At 61.6% G+C, this 27,340-nt stretch overlaps 1 protein-coding gene across 1 annotated transcript in view; it reads left to right on the top strand.

Annotated features, from left to right (window-relative positions):
- Positions 1–397: 397 nt before the first annotated feature.
- Positions 398–27,340, top strand: part of Mn1 (MN1 proto-oncogene, transcriptional regulator) — a 41,903-nt gene continuing 14,960 nt past the window's right edge. The window contains exon 1 of the mRNA XM_078039656.1: positions 398–5,405. Within this exon, the coding sequence (XP_077895782.1) occupies positions 1,637–5,405 (3,769 nt within the window). The 5' untranslated portion in view covers positions 398–1,636. The remainder of the gene's footprint in view (positions 5,406–27,340) is intronic.

Here is a 27,340-nt window from a genome sequence, read left to right as displayed (position 1 = left end):
TTTCCGTGGCGCGTCCAGGGGCTTTGCCAGGCGACCCCATTGTCTGAGCGCCCCGCACCGCTCGCCGCCCACCTCCCCGCCCCCTGCCCACCCGGCAGGTCTCGCTCCAGTTGGGGGTGGGGAGTTGAGAACAGTGTGAATGGGAAGGGGGGTGAACAAAGCCAAGCTCCCGCCATTCTCCTCCGCCCGCGCCCTCTCCAGCCCCCCGCGCCCGGAGGCCAGGACGCGCCCCCAGTGCATTGGCGCCGGACCCCGAGGCGAGGCGGGAGCAGGGGACCCCAGCGCCGGGGGTAGTGCGGGTCCGTGGCGGGGGCCTCAGCAGCCAGGACCCGGGACCACCCTTAAGAGCGAGCCCCGCCCCGGGCCCGGAGCTTGGGCGGCGCTGATTGGTGCAGATGTAATGGCTGAAATTGATTGCTGAAATGCAAAACTTGTTGCTGCTTCTCCCGGCGCTGGGCGAGAGGCAGACAGAGAGGGGAGCCGAGACCCTCCGAACGCCCCACGCAGAGCCCCCCCGCCAGCCTGGAGCGGGGTGCGCGGACCCCCCAGAGCTGCTCCCGCCCCCCTCCCCGTTCCCGGCTCGGAGAGCGCAGCCGGAACGCCTCGGCTCGCCGGCCCCGCGCGGCCCCCAACCCGCGTACGCCCCCCTTCCCCGGGTCCGAGGGGGACTCGCGGAGCACCTCGGCGCGGCGGCAGGGAACCGGAGCTTCGGAGCCACCCAACCCTTCGCCTCTGTACTCGCCCGAGCTTGCAGCGGGACGCGGAGACTCCCGCGAACTCAGACACCGAACGGCGGAGGGCAGAAGCAGCGGGCGGCGGGACGTGGCCGAGCAGCGGCGCGCTGGGGCGCAGCGCACCCGCCGCCGGGCAGGGGAGCCGCGCCTTTCCCCCGACCCCCCGCTCCAATCCCGGCGCCTGCCGCCTCCCCAGCCCCGCTGCTTCCTCGGCTCGGGGGCCGGTACCGACGATGCCGAGCGGAGCCTCTAGACCTCCGACCCGCTGAAGAAGCAGCAGCCGTTCGCCCGGGGCCGGCGGGGACTGAGCGAGCGGATCGTGCTCGGCCGAGGCTCGGGCTGCCGGGCGCAGGGACTCCGGGGGGAGGGGGGAGGGCCTCTCGGTCGGTGCCCCCACGCCAGCCGCGGCTTTTCAGGGTCTCCCTCCCGGCCCCTAGCAGCTCCACGCGGACTCCGGGAGGCTGCGGGCGGCGTCCTGGGGCGCCCCCACCGACCCGATCGGACTTAAGAAGGTGATTGCTCGGCTTTCCCAACCCCCTTCCCGCCCCGTTTCCCCCACTTAACTTTTTGTCTACGTTCGCCCGCGGCCCGGTCCCCTCCCCGCAAACCCACCCGCGGCTGTGCCAACCGCCTGGGGCATGGGCCCCCCCACGCGGCTCCTGGAGGCCCCGCGGCCTCGCAAGATGTGAGAGGCCCGCCCGGGCAGATCCAGAGCTTCGGGAGAGGAGCCGAGAGCCCCCAGCCTCCCCACGCCCTGGCGGGGTGGCCGTGCGCGCTGCGCCCCCGCGGTGCCGAACGTCCCGTAGCGCCCAATCCTGGGCTGGAACGCGTAGCTGGCCGGAGGCGCGCCACGGAGAGCAAGCTGTCATGCCCTATTGATCCCCCCTTGCCCCCCGCCAAGTATGTTTGGGCTGGACCAATTCGAGCCCCAGATCAACAGCAGGAACGCTGGCCAGGGCGAGAGGAACTTTAACGAGACCGGACTGAGCATGAATGCCCACTTTAAGGCTCCTGCTTTTCACACGGGGGGGCCCCCTGGCCCCGTGGACCCTGCCATGAGCGCGCTGGGCGAGCCCCCGATCTTGGGCATGAACATGGAGCCATACGGTTTCCACGCGCGGGGCCACTCGGAGTTGCACGCAGGGGGGCTGCAGGCGCAGCCCGTGCACGGTTTCTTCGGCGGTCAGCAGCCTCACCATGGTCACCCGGGAGGCCACCACCCCCACCAGCATCACCCCCACTTCGGGGGCAACTTCGGCGGCCCAGACCCGGGGGCCTCGTGCCTGCACGGGGGTCGCCTGCTTGGCTACGGAGGCGCGGCCGGCGGCCTGGGCAGCCAGCCGCCCTTCGCAGAGGGCTATGAGCACATGGCGGAGAGCCAGGGGCCGGAGAGCTTCGGCCCGCAGCGACCTGGAAACCTCCCGGACTTCCACAGTTCAGGTGCCTCGGGCCACGCCGTGCCTGCCCCATGCCTGCCGCTGGACCAGAGCCCTAACCGGGCCGCATCTTTCCACGGCCTGCCCGCCTCCAGCGGCTCCGATTCCCACAGTCTGGAGCCCCGGAGGGTGACGAACCAAGGAACCGTCGACTCCCTGGAATACAATTACGCGGGCGAGGCGCCCTCGGGACATTTTGACATGTTTTCGCCCTCCGACTCCGAGGGGCAGCTGCCTCATTATGCAGCGGGTCGTCAGGTTCCCGGGGGCGCTTTCCCGGCTGCCTCGGCCATGCCCAGAGCCGCGGGCATGGTGGGCTTGTCCAAAATGCACGCCCAGCCACCGCAGCAGCCACCGCAGCAGCCACAGCAGCATGGCGTGTTCTTCGAGAGGTTTGGCGGGGCCCGGAAGATGCCTGTGGGTCTGGAGCCCGGGGTAGGCTCTAGGCACCCGTTAATGCAGCCTCCCCAGCAGGCCCCGCCACCCCCCCAGCAGCAGCCCCCGCAGCAACCGCAACAGCAGCCTCCGCCACCCGGGCTTCTGGTTCGACAAAATTCCTGCCCGCCTGCTCTCCCGCGGCCCCAGCAGGGCGAGGCTGGCACGCCCAGCGGAGGCCTGCAGGACGGGGGTCCCATGCTGCCCAGCCAGCACGCGCAGTTCGAGTATCCCATCCACCGGCTGGAGAACCGGAGCATGCACCCTTATTCCGAGCCTGTTTTCAACATGCAGCATCCCCCTCCGCAGCAGGCGCCCAACCAGCGGCTGCAGCATTTCGACGCGCCCCCCTACATGAACATGGCCAAGAGGCCGCGCTTCGACTTCCCGGGCAGCGCAGGAGTGGACCGCTGTGCTTCGTGGAATGGTAGCATGCACAACGGCGCTCTGGACAACCACCTCTCGCCCTCCGCCTACCCGGGCCTCCCCGGCGAGTTCACTCCTCCTGTACCCGACAGCTTCCCCTCCGGGCCTCCCTTGCAGCACCCAGCCCCCCCGGACCACCAGTCCCTGCAGCAGCAGCAGCAACAGCAACAGCAGCAACAGCAGCAGCAGCAGCAGCAGCAGCAGCAACAGCAACAGCAGCAGCAGCAGCAGCAGCAGCAACAGCGCCAAAATGCGGCCCTCATGATTAAACAGATGGCTTCGCGGAATCAGCAGCAGCGGCTGCGCCAACCCAGCCTGGCCCAGCTAGGCCACCCAGGGGACGTGGGCCAGGGTGGCCTAGTCCACGGCGGTCCGGTGGGTGGCTTGGCTCAGCCGAACTTTGAGCGCGAAGGCGGCAGCGCGGGTACGGGGCGCCTGGGCACCTTTGAGCAGCAGGCGCCGCACTTGGCACAGGAGAGCGCGTGGTTCCCAGGCCCACACCCGCCGCCAGGAGACCTGGTGCCCCGCAGGATGGGTGGTTCCGGCCTGCCCACTGACTGTGGTCCGCATGACCCCAGCCTGGCGCCTCCCCCTCCGCCCGGGGGCTCTGGCGTGTTGTTCCGGGGCCCTCTGCAGGAGCCGCTGAGGATGCCCGGGGAGGGCCACGTGCCGGCGCTGTCCTCGCCCGGCCTCCAGTTCGGGGGCAGCCTGGCTGGCCTGGGCCAGTTGCAGTCGCCTGGGGCCGGGGTGGGGCTGCCCAGCGCTCCTTCGGATCGCCGACCCCCGCCGCCGGACTTCGCTGCGCCAGCCCTTGGGGGCCAGCCGGGCTTTCCGTTTGGCCCAGGGAGCCGGCAGGCCACTCCGCACAGCGGTCCCGGCGTGAACTCACCCCCAAACGCAGGCGGGGGCGGCGGCAGCTCCGGCGGCGGCGGCGGCGGGGGCGCTTACCCGCAGCAGCCGGATTTCCAGCCCAGCCAGCGCGCCTCGGCCAGCAAGCTGGGCGCGCTCTCGTTGGGCTCCTTCAATAAACCCAGCTCCAAGGACAACCTGTTTGGCCAAAGCTGCCTGGCTGCGCTCTCCACGGCTTGCCAGAACATGATCGCCAGCCTCGGGGCCCCCAACCTCAACGTGACCTTCAACAAGAAGAACCCACCCGAGGGCAAGAGGAAACTGAGCCAGAACGAGGCCGACGGCACTGCCGTGGCCGGCAACCCGGGCTCGGATTACTTCCCGGGGGGGACTGCTCCTGGGGCCCCAGGACCCGGAGGCCCATCAGGGACCAGTAGCAGCGGCTCCAAAGCCTCGGGGCCGCCAAACCCTCCCAGCCAGGGGGACGGCACCAGCCTCTCTCCCAACTACACCCTAGAATCAACGTCGGGGAACGACGGCAAGCCGGTCCCCGGGGGAGGTGGCCGGGGACGGGGTCGCAGAAAAAGGGACAGTGGTCACGTGAGTCCTGGGACCTTCTTCGACAAGTACTCAGCGGCTCCGGACAGCGGGGGCGCGCCTGGGGTGAGCCCAGGACAGCAGCAGGCTCCAGGCGCGGCCGTCGGGGGAAGCTCTGTGAGCGACACGCGCGGGGCGCCCACGCCCCACGAGAAGGCACTTACGTCGCCGTCGTGGGGGAAGGGGGCGGAGTTGCTTCTGGGGGACCAGCAGGACCTCATGGCGTCCCTGGACGGTGGGGCCAAATCGGATGGTAGTTCACCGCACGTGGGTGAGTTCGCCTCGGACGAGGTGAGCACGAGCTATGCCAACGAGGACGAGGTGTCGTCCAGTTCCGACAACCCCCCGGCCCTGGCCAAAGCCAGCAGGAGTCCCCTGGTGACCGGCTCGCCCAAACTCCCTACTCGAGGGGTGGGCGCCGGGGAACACGGACCCAAGGCGCCCCCGCCCCCACTCGGCCTGGGTATCATGTCTACCTCTTCCTCGACCCCCGACAGCTATGGCGGGGGCGGGGGCACTGGCCATCCGGGCACGCCGGGCCTGGAGCAGGTCCGGACCCCCACGAGCAGCAGCGGTGCGCCCCCACCCGACGAGATCCACCCCCTGGAGATCCTCCAGGCGCAGATCCAGCTACAGAGGCAGCAGTTCAGCATCTCCGAGGACCAGCCCCTGGGGCTTAAGGGTGGCAAGAAGGGCGAGTGTGCCGTCGGGGCCTCAGGTGGGCAGAATGGAGACAGCGAGCTGGGCAGCTGCTGCTCCGAGGCCGTCAAGAGCGCCATGAGCACCATCGACCTGGACTCACTGATGGCAGAGCACAGCGCCACCTGGTACATGCCGGCTGAAAAGACCCTGGTGGACGGCGCGGACGAGGATAAGACGCTGGCGCCCTGGGAGAAGGCCAAACCCCAGAACCCCAACAGCAAAGAAGGTATATGCGCACGCGCTCCCTCTCCTTTCCGGGTGACCCGCCCCATCCGCTGGGCAGGCCTCAGCCCCCGCCCCTCGGGTCCCTCAGGGCTTGGAGGGCGCAGGGCCCCACTCAGAGCTGGGTACCCCTCCTTTGGTTATATCAAGAGCCGAGGGGATGCCCACCACCAGGTGCTGCCAGGTAGATTCTGTCTCCGCAAGATGGTAAGAACTTAGATGCCACCCTCTGGGGAAATCTTTGCAGAGTCCCACGCACTAACCCTCTGTCCCCAGCCCCCCACTTCTAGCTGGGCCATGGAGCAGTGCTCAGAGAAGCAGGCCACTTCTTTTTCACACCCGGACCCCCCTTCACCCTCCACATTCAGGCTGGGGTCCCTTCTTAGGAGTTGTGTGTGTCCCCTTTCCTGGCGGGACACCTGGAAAGTTCTGTCCGGGTCTCCCCACCTTTTCCTAGTTAGCCAGCCTGGGCTCTCAGGTGACGGCATCTTCACAGAAAAACTTGCCAACCTTGGTGTCGGGCAGCGCCACGCAGAGACAAGGCCTCGCTGGACATCAGCTCCTAAATGAAGAGCTGTTTTGTCCTCTTCTTGACTATCAGAGTTTCACTAGAAAACAGCCCGAACCTGGAGACCTGGCCGGCTGCAGGACGCAGGCCCTCTCCCCAGGAGGCCTCTCCTTGACATGTGATGGCAGTGTCCTGGGGCTGGGGTGAGGTCTGCTTGGCAGAGACCAGACCCTTCCATTAGGAAATCATTTGTGGATGGGGATATGTATATATATTCCTAAGACACAAAGGACCCGCGTTTGTCAATATCTCGCTTGGCTTTGGTGACAGATGTCCGGTCCCACTTCTCCTTAGCATTCTAAGCACCCCTCTCACCAGGCCTGGAGGCCTTAAGGTGGGAGGGGCGGGGGCTGGTCCTTGGAGCCCTGTTCCCGCTAAAGTAGAAGCAGTTCTTTCAGCCTAAAGATGCCCGGGCCATAATAGGTCTCTATTTATTTTAATGAGGCTTTATTAGAAAAATAGAGCTAGTAGTTTCTTAAAATTAAGTAACACCAGCCTCCTCCTCCTCCTCCTCCTTTTTTTTTTTTTTTTTTTTAAATTTCTTTACCTCTTTTCTTTGAAGCCCTAGTTGAATTCCTTGGGCCTCACAGGGTAGAATATTTCCATGGTGTCAGGAGCTGGTGACTCAGTGCTGTCCTTTAAAACAAGGTGCCCTGATCCTTGGTTTGGCTTGGAGTTTTTTCCCTTCTCCTTCCTTAGCCCATGTCCCCATGTCTGGCCATCTCTTGCCCCTGGGTTTTGGGTGAGGGTCAGTTTGGAAAGGGGAGAGGGGACAGGAGTGGATCCCGGAGCCAGGTGGTCAGAACTGGGGATTTGGAGGCGCCCATGGCGGAGGACGACGTCCCCCCTAGGTTTTCCCGTTCTTGAATGAGGAGGCCCTGGCTGGCTTTTCTCTTTGTTCCCGGTCCCTGCCCAGCCTGGGACGCAGGGACGCGCGCTCTCATTTGAAGCCTGGTGTTTAGCATGCAGGGCAGACGCCGCGGCCGCCGGGCATGGGCATTCTGCAGGCTGCGCCCAGGCAGGGCCGTAAATTGGTTAGTTGGGGACCCTGGGCCCTTTTTATTTTGTTTTCCCTTTTCTCCCTTTTTAAAATGGAGTTGGACACGGCATCCTGCTGGCCGCACCCCCTCCCCCTTTTTCTCTTTTATTTTCTTGTACACAACATCTCGATCTGGCCCGATCGATAGCTGGTTAGCACAAATCTCAGCCCTGTCACTTCTACCTGGCCTGGCCTGGCCGCCCTCCCCCTCCCCCCCCCTTCCGTAATTAGGAACATATTGGTCAAAATGGGTGAGAAAAGTTTTAAAAAAAACAAACACACCACAGTCACCCCATTTAGAGAATCAGTAAAGAAGACCAGTGGCCCTTCCCATCCCTAGTAGAGGGCCCTACCAGGTGGAGAAGTCTGTGGTGGCTTTAATGAGATTTTTGATGTTTAGCGGCTCTCCCGCCAGCCGCTGCCATCCCTTCCTTCACTGGGAAGGGGCCGAGAGGCAGCCTGGGAAGGAGGAAATGTCACTAGAGAATGTTTTGTTTTGTTTGCTTCATTATCACAGAGGAGAAAAAATATCTGGGGGGAACATACGCTGGTCTCCTTAGGCTGGAGGGTCCCCTCTGGGCGGCCCGAGGCCCTCCCCTGTGTCTGAGAGGACAGGGGGCTTCCTTGGGGACCCGCGGGGCTGGCCGCCTTCTAGGCCGGGCGGGGACACCCACTTGACCTCCTTTGTCTTCTCTGCAGTGTGGGAAGGTTTTCCTGGAGAAGGCCGGGGGCTGAGGCTCTTGGCGCTCCTGTGGCCTTGGGGCTGCTAGCGGAGGCTTTATAAGGTACCTGCCTCCCCGGCTGCTCCCTTCCTGCTAGTAAATAAGGATGATCAAACTTTTCATCAGGATCACACCCTCCAGTCCCATCTGCACGCGGCGTGTAAATAGGTGCGTTGAGCTTTCCACAGGCCCCCGAGTCCCTAGACTGAAAATCAGAGTGAAGTGTGCCACTTGGAAATAGAGTCAGGGAAAAAAAAAATTAAAGCCAAAAACCATTCTGCCTTTCCTTAATCCACGTGCCCCGGGTCCCCTTAGCCAGTGTCTCTGCGCCTACCTTGTCCGGGTTCCAGGCCAGCAAGCCCTCTGCTCGCCCTCCCACCCCCTTGGAAGCAGAGCCCGTTTTTGTAATGATATTTTATTTTGTCACACCGTAAAACACGCCAGTACTAATGTGATTAAATATTAACACCGTTTCTGAAATTCCCCGCTCCGATGACAAAATACTAGTCGGTATTTAACAAAATGATCCGTGCTGGGATTGGAGGAACGAATCGTGGTTCAGAACTGTACAGGACGCATAGCCACAGGGACGTGCCCGGAGTGTCTTATGGGCTTGGGACGTCTTCGCAGGGGAAGAAACTTGATTGGCAAGTGGTAGGTCTGGAAGCGTCTGGGCCAGAATCGCATGTGATTTCACGATTTCTTAAACTAGGAGAGCAACCCGCCTCCCCCGACTTCCCCCCCCCCCACCCGACAACTTTTATATCATGAGACTCTGCAGCGGATCCTGAGGTGGCACAGAGTTGGGGTGGGGGAAGGGTGAGATCATCGCGGGGGGGGGGGGGAACTAGCCTGAGTTTGGACCCGTTCAACAGGGGGGATGTGAGCTGAAGAATCCTTTGCAGGACCCACCACCTGTCTTGGTGAGGAGGGTGTGTGTGTGTGTGTGTGGCTCTGGAGGAAATTCCAGAAGAGAGAAAGAAAGATCAGGGTAGGATAGAGATGGTGGACGTGAAGTTGGAAAAAATGATGCTTTTCAAAACTCTGAGCTCAACGTCTGCACTCATTCCCGCCAGACCCCCTTTCAGCTGGGAGTCCTCCGCCTCCAGACCCAGGGCGGCCTGGAGGGGCCCTTCCCACACCCTGACACCCGAGTGATGTCAGGGTCTGCTCTCCGTCCCCGATCTGGCCCTTTTTGGAAGTCCGATGTTTTTCCAGGGATGTGGGAGAAAATTTTTGGAATGTCATGCTTCTCTCCCAGCGTTCCAGAAGGAACAGAGTCAGGCAGGCCTGAGAAAGACGAGGCGGGCCGGGAATTTCTTCCGACGTGGGGCAGGGAGGGTAGAGGTCCCAGCCTCCCAGCCCAGAGCTGTTTTCCCGAGTCCTCTCCCCCCGCCCCCCTCCTCACACCAGGCAGAGAATTTTTAAGGCTCACATTCTCAAACTTGCTTGGGAGGAGCCGGGGACACCAGAGTCCCCGCTTCCCGGGAGATCACCCAGCGCGCATGCCTTCCTGTGACTTTTGTGCCTCTGGAAGATGTAACCCAAAACTTCGCAGGTGTTAATCAGGGCTGATGGAAACAGATAGGGGCTCCCTTTGTGCAGCTGACTTGGGGAGCCGCTCCCTGGCTCGCCTCGGCCATCCCACTACTGTTCCTTGGTGCTTATTCAATATTTCATGGCTGACATAAACCTGTCTTCTTGATCCGCCTCCCGACATAAAACCCCAACCCGGAATACATCTGCGATTCTATATTTCTACTAAATATTAATAGAGGACAACGATGTTTTAAGGGGCTGAAGCTTAGCGGGGTCGAACTTCTCATGGTTTCTGCTACTGAAATTGTCGGCCTGTTTGGATTCTCCGTGTCCACCACCTTCTCCTGGGCCCTACGTGCCTGGACCTTCTCCTCCCTCTGCCCACAGACAACTTTTCGTAGACGGCCAGGCTTTCTCGGGATAGCTTCCTCTCCTATAAATTTCATTTCGATGTCTTGGAGAGGGCCCCTGCAGACCGGAAGCAGGAGACTGTTGGAATGTTCTCCTATTTTATTGGGGGATCTAGGAAAGACGCGTGGGTTGGTTAATCTGATTTCGCTCTCTAGCAATGAAATCCTATGATTCCTGATATGATTTTGTTTGCCTGACAGAGGTATTTAAATTTCCACAAAGAATCTTAATAAGTCCTGAAAATAGGGTTCCTCTCGCCAAGAAGTCACTCGATACCCTCCGCTGATAGAAAATAGACATCTTTAATAAACAGCCCGCCAGGGCCAGGTGAAACTGGAGGAGCCCGGTCTTTCCCCCGTGGCAGGGCAGAGTCGCTGGGATTTCACGGGATCTCCCAGACTCGCTCTGTGCCGCAAAATTGAGCAAACCACTGGTGGCCCCTTTTTCTCCACTTGAGTGACAATGACGTTGGATTGTGTTCCTTGCTCAGGGGAGCGATCTGCGTTACCGAAAGTGTTTAGGAGCTAAATGCTCTCAGGCAGGAATACTGTATTTACCTCTGTTTGGTTAATTTTAGAGATTAAAAGGCTGAAGCTTTATATAATAGGATCAAGTGTCTGGGGAACATGTGAGGACAGGCAGGCCTTCCCGGCACATGGCACCGGGAAAAATCCAAATCCCGCCGCAGCGAGGGGTCCTCCATTGATTGGGGTACTCCCCCGTCATGGGTCTGGGCACCTTCTGTCCCTTTCTGGACCCCCACCCCCACACCCCGTGTCCGTTCCACCCGGGTTTGGGGTCTGCAGGGCCCGAGGAGTCCGGCTTCCTCATCTGGGCGCACGTCCGGGGTTGGCCTTGCTGGGGATCGTGGCTGTGTTAGGACGCTGTCTATTTTTAGGTGCGTCCCGGGTGGACAGATTTGAGCGTGGGATTTGGTGGCCCGTGGTGGAGATGTTGACTGTCTACGCAGGTGTGACGGAGAGGAGGGACATTCCGAGGACACTTGGCAAGCTTCCCCGCCTTCTCACGAACACGAGAGCCAAGCAAAGTGGTCTAGGGGGGGCTGGCTTGAGAGAGTGTGGCCCAGGAGGGTGACAGGTCAGGGGTCAGCAGGGAGGAACAGGGCCCTGAGCAGTTTAGCAGGTGCAGGACCCCCGCCCCACCCCGCCCCCTGGTCCCACCCCAGCACCCCACGCGGGCCCGGCCGAGTGTATTTCCATCAGATCTGAAGTCACTCTTCAACTTCACCCTTAATCTGCTTTCCCAAAGGTGACCGGGGAAGCCAGCTAGCCCTCCAGTCTCAGTGGCCTTAGCTGACAGTTTCTGATTCTGCAAAAGGCTGAATGAGCGCAAGTCCTAAAAATAGAGGGAGGATTTTGAAGATCCTAATTACAAAATCTCGGCCTCCCGAGCCGCGGGCGACTTTGATCTGGGGTATTTCGGGAGCAGACGCCCGCTCCCCCTCGCTGGGTTTTGTACCCGAGCGTGCGTGGGGCTGGTGGAGGTGTCTGTGGCTGGGATGCACCATGCTCGTTTCCCCGAAAGGGCAGGAATCTCTGGGAACCGGTGGTCCCCGCCCCCAGCCTCCCCCCAGTTGTGGGAAGCCGCTTCTCACTTATGGAAATGCCTCTCTTGTATTGTGATCTTTTGGTACCAACGACAACGCTGGGCTTTGGAATTAGTCATGGCCCTGCCGGCGGGGACCCTCCGTGTCCTGATGCACAGAAGCCCAGCCTGCATTCCCTAGCTCCGTGCCACTCAGGGTCCCTGAGAAGCCGCACATGGGATTTGAAGGAGAAGCTGGTTCTGGGCTCCTGGCCCATGTCCTGGCCCCGTGTGAAAGCGGCCCAGTCGTTTTCATTTCCTCCATCTGCAGAGAACATGCAGCTGAGATGCGACCTCACTGGGGGCCTGTGGCTCCAGAGGCTGTGGGAGAGCTGAGAGTTAGTGAGCAAACCCCAAACTTATTTTGTGTCCAGGATTGAAAAGCAAACTTAAGTTTTTTTTTTTTTTTTTTTTTGGTGTGGGGGGTTACCAGAGGTCGAACTCAGCCACTGAGCCCCGTCCCCAGCCCTATTCTGTGTTTTATTTAGAGACAGGGTCTCACTGAGCTGCTCAGGGCCTGGCTGTTGCTGAGGCTGGCTTTGAACTCGCGATCCTCCTGCCTCAGCCTCCTGAGCCGCTGGGATGACAGGCGTGCACCCCTGTGTCCATGTAAACTTAAGTTTGATCTACCCGGGTGTGTGTAGAGGGTTTTTGAAGGACATGGGTGTGATGGTCAGGGCCTGCTTTGTTTCCTGGCCTGAATTTTAATCAGCGGCCTCAGGAAGTGGAGTCGGCTTCCAGAACACTGCCCAGGAGGGGACCCGGCCACAGCTTCCCCAGGCCTTACAGGGCACATTCCCAGGGGTTCCCACTGTGGGCCTCACAAGGCTATCTTGGAGCCACACGGTGGGTACCTGGTGAGTGTCACTCTGGCACCGCAGCACCCCAAGTTCCGGCTCTCCCTCTTGGCTGAGAAGGCTGCGAGTCCGCATAATCACTGCTTGCTCGCAAAGCCGATCAGAGAGCGAACTTTATGGCAGCCGCGTGCAAGGCCGTCCACGATTTATCCATCATCGGGGGACCCGGACGCCCTTTAAACCTGAGGCAATTGAATTTAACAGTTTGGAGTTTCTTAGCACATTCCTGCCGGCTCTCTCTGGAGGTCCCAGAAGGGGCATCTTACATGGAATGAATTGGTCCAAAAGAAGGAAGGGGGAGAAAACCAAAACCACCCATAAATGTCTCCACACAGCCTCCCGTCGCGGGGGCGGGAAGCAGGTCTGACGCTCTTGTCTTACAAGCTCCGACGCCCAGCGCACCCCTGTGACCCCGCTTTCCCTAGAGTTGGTGGGATCAGCCGTGTGAATCGAAGCCTCTGTCTTCTCTCCCGTCTCTGACTGCTCTGTGGAAGGTTCTGGAACTCTCTCAAAATGCCTGCTCCTGGGGTTCTGGTCCCTCTGTTGCCTGGGTTTCCCAGGGTGCGGTCTGGGCTTGCTGGCCTTTGGTTCGGGTGACTCAGGTGCAGCAGAAAAAGTGTTTGAGGAAATGGTCCCCTTGGGTGAAGGGGTGCTGCGGACTTGGCACCCCGAGGGTCTTTGTCAAGCTGGGTGTTTCAGAGACATGGGGGGGGGAACCACGGCCTGTTTTCTCTTCCACGTCTCAAAAACCCGCCACAGTCCTCAGACACCCGACGCCACGGCTGCCTTCATTGGACACTAACTTGGTAACTGTCTTAAATTAAAAAAAAAAAATTTCCTGCGTCCTGTTCCAGGGGCCTGTCCTGTGACCACCAAGTGGCCCTCAGACGCGTTCGATCGTGTTGATTTAAATTTACTTTTTCCTTCTCCGGGTGAGACAACTCTTTAAAAAGAGCCTTTGAGCGCTAAGTTTTCATTTGTCCAGCACAAGTGGTTCCCAACTTTAGGGACAAATGACACCATCTGGGGCCTTTCTGGCTTTGGGTGGTGTGACCGGGAAGTGGGTCTGTCCCGCGTCGAGGGCCCGTGTGCCTGTCTGGCTTTCCTGGTTGGATTTGGGAGCCCCTGCAACGTGAGGTGACAGCTAATGAGTGAACCTCACACTCACTCTCTCTCTCTCTGTCTCTCTCTCTCTCTCTCTCACACACACACACACAGCTTAGCTCATCCAGGCAGCAGGGCTGGGTGAGATGTCACAAAACGATATGACCCTTTTCAGTTACTGGGAGACCCTGTTTGCAGACGCCCCGGGGCCTGGAGCACAAGCATTGTGCGTGATTGGCACCGACCACCAGGGCCGCAGCCCCTCTTCAGGCCCATCCTAGGATCAGAGGCGGTGGGGGCTCTGCACAGAACAGCCAGCTTTGCAATTCCCAGCCTTCTGCAGAGGACCAGGGCCGGCTGAGGAGTCACTGTCCTGTCCTCCTTCCGGGGGCTTCAAACAACCTTGAAAATGGTGTGGCCCGAAGCCCCCTGCGCCCCCTCTCCCTTCCAGGAGGCAGAAGGCAGGGAGAGAGAAGCACCCCTGCCCCCAGCTAGGGAGACTGGGTGGAGGCTGGGTGCCGTTGATCTCTTAGCTGCTGGGATGAATGGACCTGGGAGGAGGAGGTCCACAAGGGCCAGAGGTTCTTTCAACCTTGAGGTTTAGAAATGGGAAATCATGTCTCCCCGCGAGACACCGCTAACACCTCTGGTCAAGTCGGGGGCAGCCTCATCGCTCAGGGCTGAAACTTTTTGTCTGGGTTTAGTCCCCTGGAGCTGGGGGCTCCCAAAGGACCACATTCCTGGGGGGAAATAAACAGGACCAGATCGCACTGCCCGGTGGTCCCCTCAGCAACCCTGGCCTGTTTCTGTTGAGCTAGCGGCTGAGGCAGGCGATCAGGGTGATGAAGGGGCCCAATGGGTCCCCCCAGAAACGTGGCCCACTCCTGCAGAGGCATGGCCCCTCTGGCCTGCTGCAGACGCACGTCGAGGGTTGAAGATGTGCCCAGATCTTTCCATCAAAGAGGGGGTGGGAAAAGGAGTGACCTTTCCCCTGGTGACCTGCAAGGTGACCGCTGGAGCCTCTCAGCTCCGAACCCTTCAGGGACAGTCACGGGCACTGCAGGCAGGTCCCACCTCTTGGAACGGAAACGTGCCCCAGCTGGCCTCCTACTGAATACATACATACATACATATATATATATATTTTTCTTTTTCTGAATGGCAGGTAAAAAGGGAACCCAAGTCAGACAAATTCAGAACGAGGAAGGTTTCCCTGACTCAGATCAGCCACCACCAGGAACCCGAACCCCAGGGCCTCAGGCTTTAGTAGCGACACCATTGGCTGAAAACAAATGGACCCCTTCCGTCCCCCACTCTGCAACTCTGGGTGGCTGCTTAGTGTTGGGAGGGAGGCCAGGGATCAAAATCAGGCTTTTTAAAAATGGAAGCAATTTCACGATCCCTCCGCCGTGACTATTTCCAGATTCCTGGGGCGTCCAGCTCGGGGTGCCCGCGGATGTAGCCGCGCACGCGCACACGCACCGCCCCACGCAGCCTGGAGAAGCCCCCCCTCCGCCCAGCGTCTGCTCGTGTAAAGTTTGGGCCCCGTCGGGCTGGGGTGGAGGCTTCTTGATCTCAGTGGGGTCAGTTTTTGCCGCATTTGTAATCCGGTTAGGGCCTGTTGAATGTGCTGGTACCTTTGACGACTGGGGGTCAGTCTTGGTGAATGGGCGCTTATCCTGTGCTCGGGGTGAGAGGCATTTGGCTGGGATTAGGTGTGTGCGCGTGCGCGCGTGCGCCTTCATGGGGACCATTCACCCGTCACGGGAGAAAGGTCCCCCAGGCGCGGTTCCCACCGTCTCCCCAGGAAGAGGGGGCCAGGGCCACCTCTGGTCGCCGAGGAGGGCTTAGCCCGGCTGCTGAGCAGACCCAGCCTCCCAGATCCCTGGGGGCAGCCGGAGCACGCGGGCTGCCTTCTGGTCCCTTGGTCCTTGGAGTGCCCCAGCATCAATTCCCAAGGCGCTGGGAGCCGAGCGCCTGCGGGCACCGGGGGTGTCCTCGTGAGCCCCTTCTACCCCGCCGCTTTGACAAATGCTCGTAGGGGCCCTGTGTCGCGCACGGCGTGGGGTGACCGGCAACGAAGGCAGGAGAAGTGCTCGGGTCTCCGGAGCTGGGGCGGGGTGCGCCGGGAAAGGACCAGGGGCGGCCCGGCTTTGGCCTTGGCTGTCACCGGCCTCCAGAGGGGGGCTGTGTCACTTGGACACGTGGCCCTGCAGCCGGGCTCTCTGGCTGCCCCCTCTTCTTGGCCCTGTCACAGCCTGTCTGCCTCCTGGGGGGGGGGGATGACTCAAAATTCTGCTTTGTGGAGTCGCCCCCACACCAGAGCAACCCCGGGCCTGGTGGCCAGCAAGGGTCCCCAGCCCCACACCGTGGTCTCCGCTCCCTGCCCCTCGCGGGGGCCCGGCCGCCTCCTTGCAGAGGGAGCCCCGCGGGCCGGGTGCCCTGGCCCTGAGCCAGCGGCCACCAACTGGACTCCGAGGACACGGGCGTTTGCAGAGACGAGGGGACAGTGTCCTTTTTATGTGGCTCCTTGAGGTCTAATGGGCGTCGGTGTCGGCCTTGAAATTGGACAGGGTCTGATGCAGCCTTCACCCCAGAGCCCCTTCCGGCAAGCACAGCACCCCAGCTGGACACTAAATCTTCCAGAAGCTTCTCTGGGGACAGGGAGGCGCGGTGGGAGGGACGGGCGGCGGGGCACACCTGTTACCTGGATCAGCAGTGACGGTGACATTTCTGGGCTCCTGGTTTTCAAGGGAGAATTTATGGGCCAGACGCGCCGGAAGCCAGAAGCCAGAGGCGTTTCTGCTCCTGGCGGCGACACCCCAGGAGCCCCACGCCCAGCACCGTCCCAGCCCCTGCCTCCCTTAATGAATTAATTTAGCTCCCGACAGTTGGTATTAAGTAGTTATTTTGGGAATCCAAGGGAGAGAGAGCTGAAAGGCTTTTTTATAAAACATTTTTTTTTGGGGGAAAAAAAAAAGTAGCGAATTTTGAAGTTTGAGATGACTTGGAGCCTGGGGGAGGGTGGGCCAGCGTGGCCAGGAGCCTGCCCCGTCCCCACCTGTGACTTGACTTCTCCTTGCAGAGTCCTCCTCCTCCTCCTCCTCCCCCTCCTCCTCCTCCCCCTCCTCCTCCTCCCCCTTTTTGTTCTCTTCTGTGGGTAAGAATGGTGCGGCTCAGCACCGGGGTCTGCACAGCCCTGAGAACCTGGAGATCACTCTCACTTTTCCCAGGGAGAGGAACTCGGTGTGTTGGGAACATAGCCTTCGTGTTCTCCTGGTGTGTTGCTTTCAAGTTTAAAAATACTTTGTTTTCATGATCCCGAGTTTGTCCCTTGCCTGTTTTTTTTTTTTTTTTTGGTACCAGGGATTGAACTCAGGGCCACTCGACCCCTGAGCCCCATCCCCAGCCCTATTTTGCATTTTATTTAGACACACGGTCTAGTGAGTTGCTTAGCACCTCACCATTGCTGAGGCTGGCTCTGAACTGGCGATCCTCCTGCCTCGGCCTCCCCAGCCGCTGGGATGGCAGGTGTGCGCCACCGCGCTGGGCTGAAACATTTCCTTTGAACTTGAAAGGTCTATTCCTTCCTTGTCGGCAAGCCCCCCCTCCCCGCCCCAGCAATATTTATCTCTTCCTTAAAAAAGGACCGTGGTCCCTGTGGCCGAGGTGCCCTTGGAGTCCCAGGGCCCACGTGGGAGACGTGTCCAGGGTGTGCTCAGCCCTGGCTGGCTGTCCTGTGCACATGGCAGCGGGGCCTGTTACAGAGAGTCAAAGAAGATTGTAAATGGCTTATGCAGAAAAACCATTTAGATAAAAAAGCAATTTTCCCTTCTGCATAAAAGTGCTAAGAATTAATAGCACATTCTTTCTAAATGGGTATTTTTATATTATATTTTCCCCCTAATGAAATTCTTTTCCCAAACAGAAATATGTTTCATTTTAAACTTTAGAGTCCAATTGATCTGCTGTGGAGCCGGCAGGAGCCGGGGTCGGGGTGGGGCGAGGCCCTTCCCTCCGGGTCCTGAGTCTGGAGGTCAGGGCGGTCTGGAGGCCACGGGAGGTCCTGCCTTGGCCGTCCCTGGAGGCGGGTCTTCCCACAGCGGGGTTTGCCCCTGCTCCATCCCGTGGTGGGCTGGGGCTGTTTCTAACAGACAGACAGACAGACTGGCCCTGGAACCTGAGCTGTCTGTGTGGCCTGGAGCAGGCGCCCTCTGTCCTGGGGCGTTCCCAAGATCCTCTGGGTGCGAGGCCTCCCCACCCCCAGCCCGGGCGCCCCTTCCTGCTCCCCTTTACAGGGCAGCCGGGTCCCTCAAGGTCCCACCAAGGGACAGCTCCGCGGGCACCCCGCCACCAGGGCCGGCCTCCGTGGTGGTGTGGGGAGGAGTGGAGACTCGGAACTTCTCAGGAGGCCGGCTCCATGCAGCCTGGCCAGAGCCTGCCGCTGAGTGTCCTGGAACGTCTCTGGGAGCTCGCGGGGCCCGTGTCTGCTGGCCAAGGTCCCCTGCCCGGGAGTGTGGACGTGGAGTCGTTGGGAAGCCTAGGTGTCTGGCTGCGGTGGATGAGCACCCCCAAACACCTGCTTGCGGTTTTTCACCGTCAAAATGACACTCGGGTGAATGTTTAGGCAACATTCCTAACGTTGGAAAGATTCTTCTTCCATCTCTGTGCCCTTCCACACAAGATTTTCTAGCAGAGAAAACGAAGGCCCAGAGAGGGCAGGCAACTCCACGAAAACCACACAGCAGAGCTGTAAACTGAGGACTGGACTGTAGGGCTCTTGGCTTTGACCTTCTCTTCCTGCTTCTTGACCCCCCTCCCTGGGAAGGTAGGATCTGATTTCTCCTGGCTCAGCTTTGTGCAGACCAACGCCACAGCTCTTGGAACCCGGCATTTCCCGGCCTTTTTGGAAGGGGCCATGACACACAGCGGCGGGTGGCAGCAGTACTTGCTCCCCCTCGTTGTGCGGATGATTCTTGACCTTGGGGAGACCTTGACGGCACCGCGTCCCACCAGAGGAGTGCTCTGGGTCTCAGGTCTGCTCTTGCCAGCAAGCTGCTCAGCTTGGGTTCCTGGTGGGGTGAGGGGAGAGGCGCTGCCCCCCCAGAGGTTCTGTGAGGTGGTGGCCAGTGTTCTAGTGTGTGATGGAAAGCACAGGTTCTGGAGCCAGCAACTCCCCTTCCCAGCTGTGTGACCTTGGGCTGGTTACTTCGCCTCTCTGTGTTGTTTCCTCCTTGTTGGAGAGGGTAATAATAGTTCTCCCTCATGGGGAGAGGAGGAGTCACTGAATTAGTAGTTGGGTGAGTTGAGGCTCCGAAGCCTGCCCAGCACAGCACATGTACGAGGCCTTTATTGACCAGCTTTTATTGACCACCTACTGTGTGCCAGGTGTTTTGCATATAGAACCTGGCCCCAGGGCTAGCTCAGGTCCACCCTCCCTGCAGCCTGGCTGCTGACCTGGCATGGGCCCTGGGGGGCAGGGGGACGGGTGGTGTGTCATCCCTCCTTGTTGGGGACACTCAGGTCTCTCCCCGACGCTGCAGGGCCGGGTGCTACCTGGAGAGCTCGGGCTGGGGCAGCGCGGAGGGGTCTCCTTCTGCCTGACAGCTCTCCCGGGAGACGGTTCCCTGACAGGTGTGAGCCACGTCCGCCTTCTTCCTGGAGGAGTTGGCGGGACGAGTGGCCCTGGCCTCCGAGCACTCTGCCAGGGGCCTGGGCAGCCTGGGAGCTCTCCATCAGAAAACACAGCCCCTGCATCTGGCCTTGGGTGGGGACTCAGGAACCCGCAGGCTTGGGCTGACCAGGGACAGGGAGGGAGGGAGGGAGGGGTTGAGACTGAGCCTCTGTGCCTCGGTCAGTTGGACGGTTTACGAGTCCAGCAGGCCTGGGTTTGATCCCAGCTCTGCTGTGTGACCTTGGGCTGGTGCACTCACCTCTCTGAGCCTCGTTTTGTTTTCCCTGCAAAACGGTTACAGTCCCTATGACTTCTCCAAGAGTAGCTTCTGGCACCCTCCGGGTGGAGACCTGGGTGCTGCTGGCTATCCCGTGGTGGCCAGGTCAGTCCCACGCCCTCCCTTCAACACAGAGCCACCCAGACCTGGACAGCCGTGGTGCCAGGGTCCAGAAGCCCCCGGCAGGAGAGTGATGGGGGCGTTAGACGGGAAACAGTCTTCAAGATCTGGTCGCCACGGCTGATAGAAAGTCCAGAGTCAGTCCCCAAACACGCAGGAAGGGCCCGCCACGGCAGTGGAGACCCAGGCCCTGCTTTCAGGGGAGGGGACAGACAGCAGCTGAGGTCGATGTCACCGGCTGGGCAGGGCCAGGCAGAGCATGAGAAGGGGGTCTCTGGACAGGGCCACCGGGTCTCCGTGGGGTGGTGATGTGGGGCAGAGGGGCTCTGGTCACTGCCGCACAGCCCGCTCTCTGGGGACAGTAGTGTCCACCTGAAGTGTGTGCTGGTCCCCAGCGGCAGACCCTCCCATCAGGCCCATTCCAGGCTTCTGTAGTGACGTCCCCCCCACCCCATCCCTGGGTCCCCAGATCTCTACCCTGGAGCCCGCTGTGTCGAGCTGCGCAGGAAGGGTGTGAGCTGAGGGAACAGCACGTGAGGGGGGCCCTGAGGCAGGACTGAGCTGGCGTGTTCCAGGAACGAACATGGGGTGCTGGGTGGGAGGAGAGAGTCCTGGTAGGCAGCACCCGACTGCTCAGGGCTTGTAGGCACCATCCGATGAGCAGCTTAGCTTTGATCCAGAGTGTGAAAGGAGCCAGGAAGCGGGGATCCGTGGCACCTCGTAGATGTGAAGTTAACGGTGGCTCAGCCACGTCCAAGAGAAAGTCTCCCCTCCCCCGACCCAGCTCCTCTCGGGGAGGCAGAGCTTTCCCGATAGCTTGGGGCACAGGTTAGGGAAGGGGACGTCCCCGCTAGCCCTCACGATGAGGTGCTCGGGGCCTCCAGATTGGGCCTCAGCCTGCCCCAGATGGTGAGGCCCGTCCTGCTCCTCCCTGTGCTGTGCAGGCTGCGATTTGTGGCCTTGTCCAGGGGACTCGGGCCACCCTGACCTGACACCCACCTTCTGGATGCTTTCTTTGCCCTTCCTTCCCGGCCGCCCGAGAGGCAAAGCGGTTCTAGGAGGCTGTGGTTAGTGGCCGTCAAACTGAGGCCCAGAGACGCACAGCGAGTGTCCCCAGGCCACCCAGTGGGGGTGGCAGAGTGCGGTCCCACCACCAGGCCTGAGGCGGGAGCCGTGGGCAGTCTCCGGGCCTCCCTCCCGGCAGTGGCCAGGCCGGGCCCCGAGCTGGTCAAGTGTCTGCCATGAGCTTGTCCCAGGGGAAGGGCTGTCAGAACCCCAGGCCTGGGGACGACGTGGTGGCATTGGGGCCAGTGGGGCCACCTCCCTGAGCCTGGGTCTGCTCGTCCGGCGTCTTGAAGGGGCCCAGGGGTCAGGGAGAGGGGGCCGCTGCCCATGTTGGCCGTGAGCCCAGGTGGGCCTCCTGCCCGGGCCCAGGGACGCGGGGCTCGGCCACCCTGACGCCCTGCCCTCTCTGCCCCGAGACCTGGAGGGGTGTGGGGCTGGCCAGGCCCGGGACCCCCCCCGCCTGCTGAGGGTCGAGCTCGCTGAGACGCTGTGGCCTGGGACAGCCCCTGCCCCACTGGAGGGGGCGGGCTGCAGACGTCAGAGCCCGTCCTGGGGGACCTGGGGGACCGGGACAGCAGGGCTGCAGCCTCCTGCTGCTGACCCCCTGGCCACCCCGGCCTCGGCCCCCAGCTGTGGTTCTGGGCAGGGGGAGGATTAAGGGGATAATGAAGCGCGCGGCCAGCACCTGGCACGTCCCGAATGCCCGCCGCCTGGGCATGAACCGCCGCTCTCCAGCTCCTGGGCAGGGGGACGGGGACCTCCCGGGGGAGGGGTGGCTGTGGGAAGGTGGGGGGCGGCGTCCCTGCCGGCAGCGGGAGTCCTTCTCGGGCGCCTGGTTTCCCGTGGGCGGCAGGAGCTGTGTCTGGGTGGGGTGGCTCGGGTTGGCGCTGGATTGGGCCGCAGGACGCTCAGGGGCCCTCGTCCACGGAGCCGGGTCCCCAGACCTAATTTGCATTTTATTGAGAGGCAGGGTCTCCCTGAGCTGCTCAGGGCCTCGCCACGGCTGAGGCTGCTCTGAACTCGCCATCCTCCTGCCTCAGCCTCCCCAGCCCCTGGGATGTCAGCGGGCCCAGGCGCTCAGTGGCTGCGGTCCTTGAGCTCAGTCTGCAGGGTGAGTGTGCGAGAGGGGCTGGACCCTCTGCAGAGCCGGAGAGCTCCCGGTCCCTGGGGTCCCCTGCGTGCTCCCTAGAGGGCGGCCTGGGTAGGCTGTGGAGGATGAGCCCCTTGGTAGGATGAGCGCTTCCTGAAACAGCTGGTGACAGTGGTTACAGGAGGGTAGATGGAGCCCGTTCTCCTGGGACGGTTCCAGGACAAGCAGGGCAGCTGGTCCCCAGGACGCCCCCCGCGCTCCTGCCTCTCTCCTTGTGGGCCTGGGTCGCCCACGCCGGACAGACAGACAGACCCCGCCTGGCTTCTCTTCCTCTTTAGGTACCAGGGATTGGCCCCGGGGGCGCTTCACCACGGAGCCCCGTCCCTCCCCAGCCCTTTTGGATGTCTATGTAGAGACAGGGTCTCCCTGAGCTGCTCGCGGCCTCGCTGTGGCTGAGGCTGGCCTCGAACTCGTGATCCTCCTGCCTCAGCCTCCCGAGCCGCTGGGATGCCAGGCGTGCGCCCCGCCCCTCCACGCCCGGCTGCTTTTCTTCTTGGGTTTCCCCCCAGATCTGCACCCTGGTGGGCAAGAGCCCATGGGGCCGCAGGTCTCTTCTCAGATTTTGTTTTTTTGGGGAAAAAAGAAAACCCTCTTCTGATTCCCCACCTCCATGGTTCGCTCAGAGCTGAACCAGACCAAAGTGGGGTGTCCCGGAGGCTCACGGGAAGCTGAACCCCCTGCCCGCCGGCGGTGGGTCCCAGGCAGGGTCCTCCGATCACGGGAAAGACCAGGCCCAAACCTTCTTTGCATCCCCCTTTTATTTCTGGAACAATCCGTGGCTGGCTCCTTTGGGCCCCCCACATTCTCTTTTTCGAGACAGAATCCATTCTTCACCCCAGAGGGCCAGGCCTGGAGTCCTTGGGTCTGTGGCGTCCCCCTGGGTCGGTGGGGGTCAGGCAGCCTCCGGGGGGAGACGGAGCCGGGTCAGGGACAACCTCAAGGTCGGGGAGCCCCGAGGGGCTGCCGGGGGGAGCCGGGCTGCGCTTCTGGGTCAGCGGTGCCCTCCCGTCCACCAGGAGCTGCGCCCCGCCACCTCCACCCGATCCCGGGGCCCTGGTGGACCTGGGGCTTTCCGCCGTCGTCTATTTGGTTATGATTCTTCTTTAATGAGGTCAGGCTGGGAACCGTCTGCCTGGGCCCCCGCCCGCCCGCCCGCCCGGGCTGGAGGGCAATTAACCGGAGACCAACCTCTTAATTAGGGTTTCCCCTGCGCAAATCTCATTTGGTAAATTCCTTATCATCCCCGGCTCGAGACGGGATTGAGCCCCCCCGGGACCTCTCAGAGAGTCCCCCCAGAGGCCGCCCAGCCTCCCCCAGGAAGGGCTGCGGGAGGGACCCCCTTTCAGGGTTAATTAATCAGAAAACGTCGTGGAGCCTGTGGATTCGGGGAGCTTGGTCTGCCACCTTCTAATTCCCCGCCACCCCTTCTGCCTCCCTTCTGGGTCTTTCTTTTCCCTGGAGAGCGAGGGGTCTGCACCCCGCCCTCCCTTCCCCAACCTGCCTGTCTTTGTGCAGAGGTTCCATTTTCCTTCCCTTTCTTAAATGCGAGTGCAGCCCGGAGTGGAAATGTCAGGGGTCACTCCTCAGGCGGAGGGGGCAGGGGGCCCCGGGCCACCTCAGCTGCTGTCTGTCCCCTTCCAGAGACCAGAGCTGGACTTAACCCTTTGGAGCCCAGCGCCCGCCCGCCCAGGAGCACGAGGCCTTTCTTCCCTGGAGTCCAGGGACACGGCCACCGGGTCCCCCTCTGGAGGTGTCAGGCTACAAATCACTTCTGTGGCCGCAGGGGGGGCAGGCACGGTGGCCTTCCCTAGAAGGAGGCCCGCCCTTTGCATTTTTTTGGGGTGCGCGTGGAACCTGCGGTGTGTTGGGGACCAGGGTGGAGATGTCACCCGTTCAGACTCAGGCCCGGCCACGCGCCTGGCCTCTGCCCCATCAGCAGAGAGGTTCCGATTTACAGGTGGGAGGAGGGGGGCCTCTGCCCCAGGAAGGGGTGGAATCAGGGCCCCGCTGGGTTCCCAGACCTGCACCTGCAGTTTCTGCTTATCCAAGCCCCCAGATCCAGGAGAGGAGAAGCCTGAGGTCAGAGTGGCCCCCAGATGCCCACGCCCTTCTGTGGCCGTGGAAGGATCAGGGCTGTTGGTGTGGCCCGTGGACCCTCCTGCCCCTGGGAAGCCGTGGACCCCTTTTACAGATGACAGAGCCTGGCGGCAGGTGGCAAACCCAGATCTGTCCCCTCCTTCTTCCTGTCTGCCAGCTGGGCCAGGCTGCCCCTGGCACGGGGACCCCACTGCAGGAGAAGCAGCTCTCAGCTCAGGTCTCAGGGCCTCCGTCACCTGGGAGCTGTGTGCACAAGAGCAGCCTAGACAGGTGGCCTGGGCGGGGGGACTCTGGAAGGCACAGGTGACGCAGGACCGGGCCTTTCGCTACCGATCGTGGGTGTCCTCCCGGGGCCTCAGTTCCCTCCCCTTTGAAGGAGGACCTTGGCGGGGTCAGCCCCCCGGGGGTCTGGGACCCTGAGCCCACTCCTCACATAGAGCTTCATGGTTAGCAGCGCGCACCCCTGAGCTGCCACACGGCTTAACTGTTGCTGTTGTTACTCGTTCCTGAGGGTGGAGAAGAAAAAGAAATGTCAGTATCAACAAAGTCCCCAAGGGAAGAAGTCCCCCAAAGTCCTCCGAGAGAGCGCTGCTGCAGCCCAGCTCAAGGGTCAGGCCTCTGACCTGGGGCTGTGTGACACCGGGCGGGTAACTTGACCTCTCTGTGCTGTGGTGATGGGTGCACCATCCTTGGTCAGCGGTGGGCTGAGTCTGAACTCTGAGCCTGCTTTGCTGCTTTGTCCTGAGCTGGGCGGCTGCTTGGGGATCCTCCCCATTGACTGGGCCTCGGTTTCCCCATCTGGAATGGGGAGGCTGCGGTGAAGCTTAGGAGCAAGGGCATTGCCCAGACAGGTTTCCCGGCCTCGGGGGCCACTCCGGCTCACAGATGGTTCTTTTCTTCTTTTCTTTTCTTTTTGGTGCAGGGGATTGAACCCAGGGCCCTGGACCCCCACCCCAGCCCCCGCTGAGTTTTATTGAGAGTCAGGGTCTCCTGAGCGGTTAGGGCCTCGCTGTGGCTGAGGCTGGCTTTGAACTCGCGTCCTCAGAGACGGCTCTTACACCAGGGGAGAGCGGGTGCTGCTCGGCTCTGAGGGTGGGGGTCCGAGCCCCAGAGCTGACCCCGTTGTGGGTCGGGGTCCGTCCTCTGGTGTGCTCAGGGACCCCTGTCCGTCAAGGGCCAAGGGGACGTTTGGGGCCTGGGTTCGGTCCAGCGCCCTCTCCCCTGCGGCCCGCGGGGTCCCACTGCTACGCCTGCCTCAGTGTCCCCTTCTGTACAATGGGCGCTGGTGCCCCACTCGGTCCCCAGAGCCAGCAGAGCGAGCCCGAGGTCACCCTGAGGGCGCGGCCCGCCAGGCCCCGAGAGGCCCGGAGCTGCCGGAGCAGAGCTCGAGTCCCCCGCGGCCCGCGGCCTGTGTCCCTCGCTCCTCGCTCCTCGGAGACCAAAGCCCAGCATCTGTCCCCGGGAGCTGTTTAATATTCTGTCGCGGTAAAATGAACTCATCGGAGCCACCGCACGCAGCTGAGGCGCCCGCCGGCCGCCTTTCAGAGGCCCTGGGCCCCTCTTGGTCCTCGCGGGGCTGGCAGCAGCAGCCGGGACGGAGGGGCCCCCTTTTCTTCTTGGTGCCCCTGGGGAGCTGTGTCCCCAAATGGGGCTCCTGGAGGGCGGTGGGGGCTGGGTTTCTGGCCTGTTCAGGGCCTTGTTTGTTCGTGGCTGGGAGATTCTGTGTGGGGTCTCCTTGGGGACAACGCTGGGACAGTTAGGCCCTCCCCAGACCCTCCCTCTGACTGTCCTCCACCCAGCCTCCAAGGGGAGGCCGGGAGCCCCAGTCCGCCAGCCGCCCCGAGGACGCTGAGCCTCACAGGGCTGCTGACTCCCTGGGACTCCTGGGGACGTTTATTTTCCTTGTTCCCATTTGACAGGTGAGAAAACTGAGGCCCCCCGGGGTGAGCTGGCTTCTCCTGTCGTCACTAGGAAATGACCAGGCAGGGCCTCCACCGGAACCCGGCTCTGGCCACCGAGCCCTGTTCTCAGGGCCGTCCACTGACCTGCAAGGCCACCCTGAGGCGGAGTGGCGTGGCCAGCCGTGGACCTTCCCCTAGGCATACAGTGGGTGCCACTTAGGTGCCAGCCGTCATTGTGACCTGATGACTCTGTCCCAGCTGCCACGCTGGCGGCCCTCCCCGGGTCCCTGAACACCTCGGGTTCCCCAGCTCCTCCAGAGCAGGAGCACCAAGCGCTCCAGGTGAAGCCGGCTCCATTTCACGTGATCGTCTGTGACAGAGTCCAACAGCGCTCCAGTGAGTCGCGGGCAATTTCCCTGCTGAGGCCCAGCCAGGCCGTGGGGGGATGTCGGCAGGGCCTCCGCGGGGCGGCTGCGGGGGACGGGGGTGTCCTGGCCTGGGAGCCCCACACGGGGCTTAAGCCCAGAGCAGTGGTTTCTCCCCAGGGCACAGAGCTCCAGGAAGGGCTGGTCTGGGGACCTGGCAGCACCGTTCCTCTGTCCCTATGTACCAGAGGGACTCAGCACAGAGTGCTGGACTTAGTCCCTTCTGCAAGTGTATTAGAGGGACTCAGCACAGAGTGCTGGACTTAGTCCCTTCTGCAAGTGACCCAAATCAGAGCTGGGTCCACAGCCTCTGAGAGAGCCCAGCGCTGGGTCTCCAGCCGTGGAATCCAAGGGGGAACATTTTCTCCCAGAGTCTGAACCCCAGCAGGCCCCCTCCCTGTGGGGCCTTGTGCCCCACCCTTGCCCTCTCAGCCTCAGTTTTCCTTGGCTGTGAAACGGGGGTGATTTGACCATCCAATGCAGGGCCCACCCATCTTCCTGTCCAGGGTCAGGCTGTGAATATCTGGAGGTTTTCAGCCCCGAGTGTCTCTGTCACTGCTTCCTAACTGCGACCTGGTCATGCAGGCGGGGCCGCAGTGTACCCGGGCGGGTGTGTCGTGGCTGACACAGCTCTGCTTAGGAACACCGGAGTCTGAATTTCATGTAATTTTCATTTGTTATGAAACAGCCTTCCTGCTTTCCAACCATTAAATAACGTCAAATGAAAATTCTTATCTCTTGGGCTACAAAAATAGAGTCCCCCAAGTCCACAGTCGTGGTGGGGCAGATTGGGCTCCCGTCCCAGCCCGCACATCCAAACACCTTCCGTGGGTTTGTGTAAGAGGAAGTTAAAAACAGCTGTGTACTAACCTGAAGGGACCATGATAACCATCCCCTTCGGCAGCTTATTCCTGTACCTTTACCCTTTCTTGAGTGTGTGCTTCTCTGCCTAAGGCAGGACTACTATTTACATTGCAGAAAAATCAAGGTTCAGAGAGGCAAAGCACTTTGTCCAAGATCACACAGCTGGGAAAAGAAAGGAGTGGGACCTGAACCCGCTGGGTTCTCTGCTCACCCCAGGGCCTGCTGGGGAGGGCTCCAGGGTCCTCTCTGGCAACTGAAGTGCTGGAAATCACCTTGGCCTGGGAGCCTGCATCCCTCCCTGAGCATCAGTTTCTCCATCTGGGAATGGCCCCCTTCGACCCCCTGTCTGCTGGACCGGGTGTCTCCCCGTCCACCAGTGTTGGCTCTGTCTTGCCGCAAAGGGTCATGGGTGCATGTGCTGTGCTGGCCAGAGAGGACTTGGGTGGGAGTTTTAGTCCTGGCCTGGCCTTGACCCGTCTTCTGTCCTCAGGCGGGTCGCCGTTTCTCCCCCTCTGTGATTG

The sequence above is a fragment of the Ictidomys tridecemlineatus genome, chromosome 2, assembly GCF_052094955.1.
Source record: "Ictidomys tridecemlineatus isolate mIctTri1 chromosome 2, mIctTri1.hap1, whole genome shotgun sequence".
NCBI classification, from domain to species: domain Eukaryota; kingdom Metazoa; phylum Chordata; class Mammalia; order Rodentia; family Sciuridae; genus Ictidomys; species Ictidomys tridecemlineatus.
Note: the sequence above shows the minus strand (reverse complement) of the source record. Positions and strands in the feature narration are given on the sequence as shown.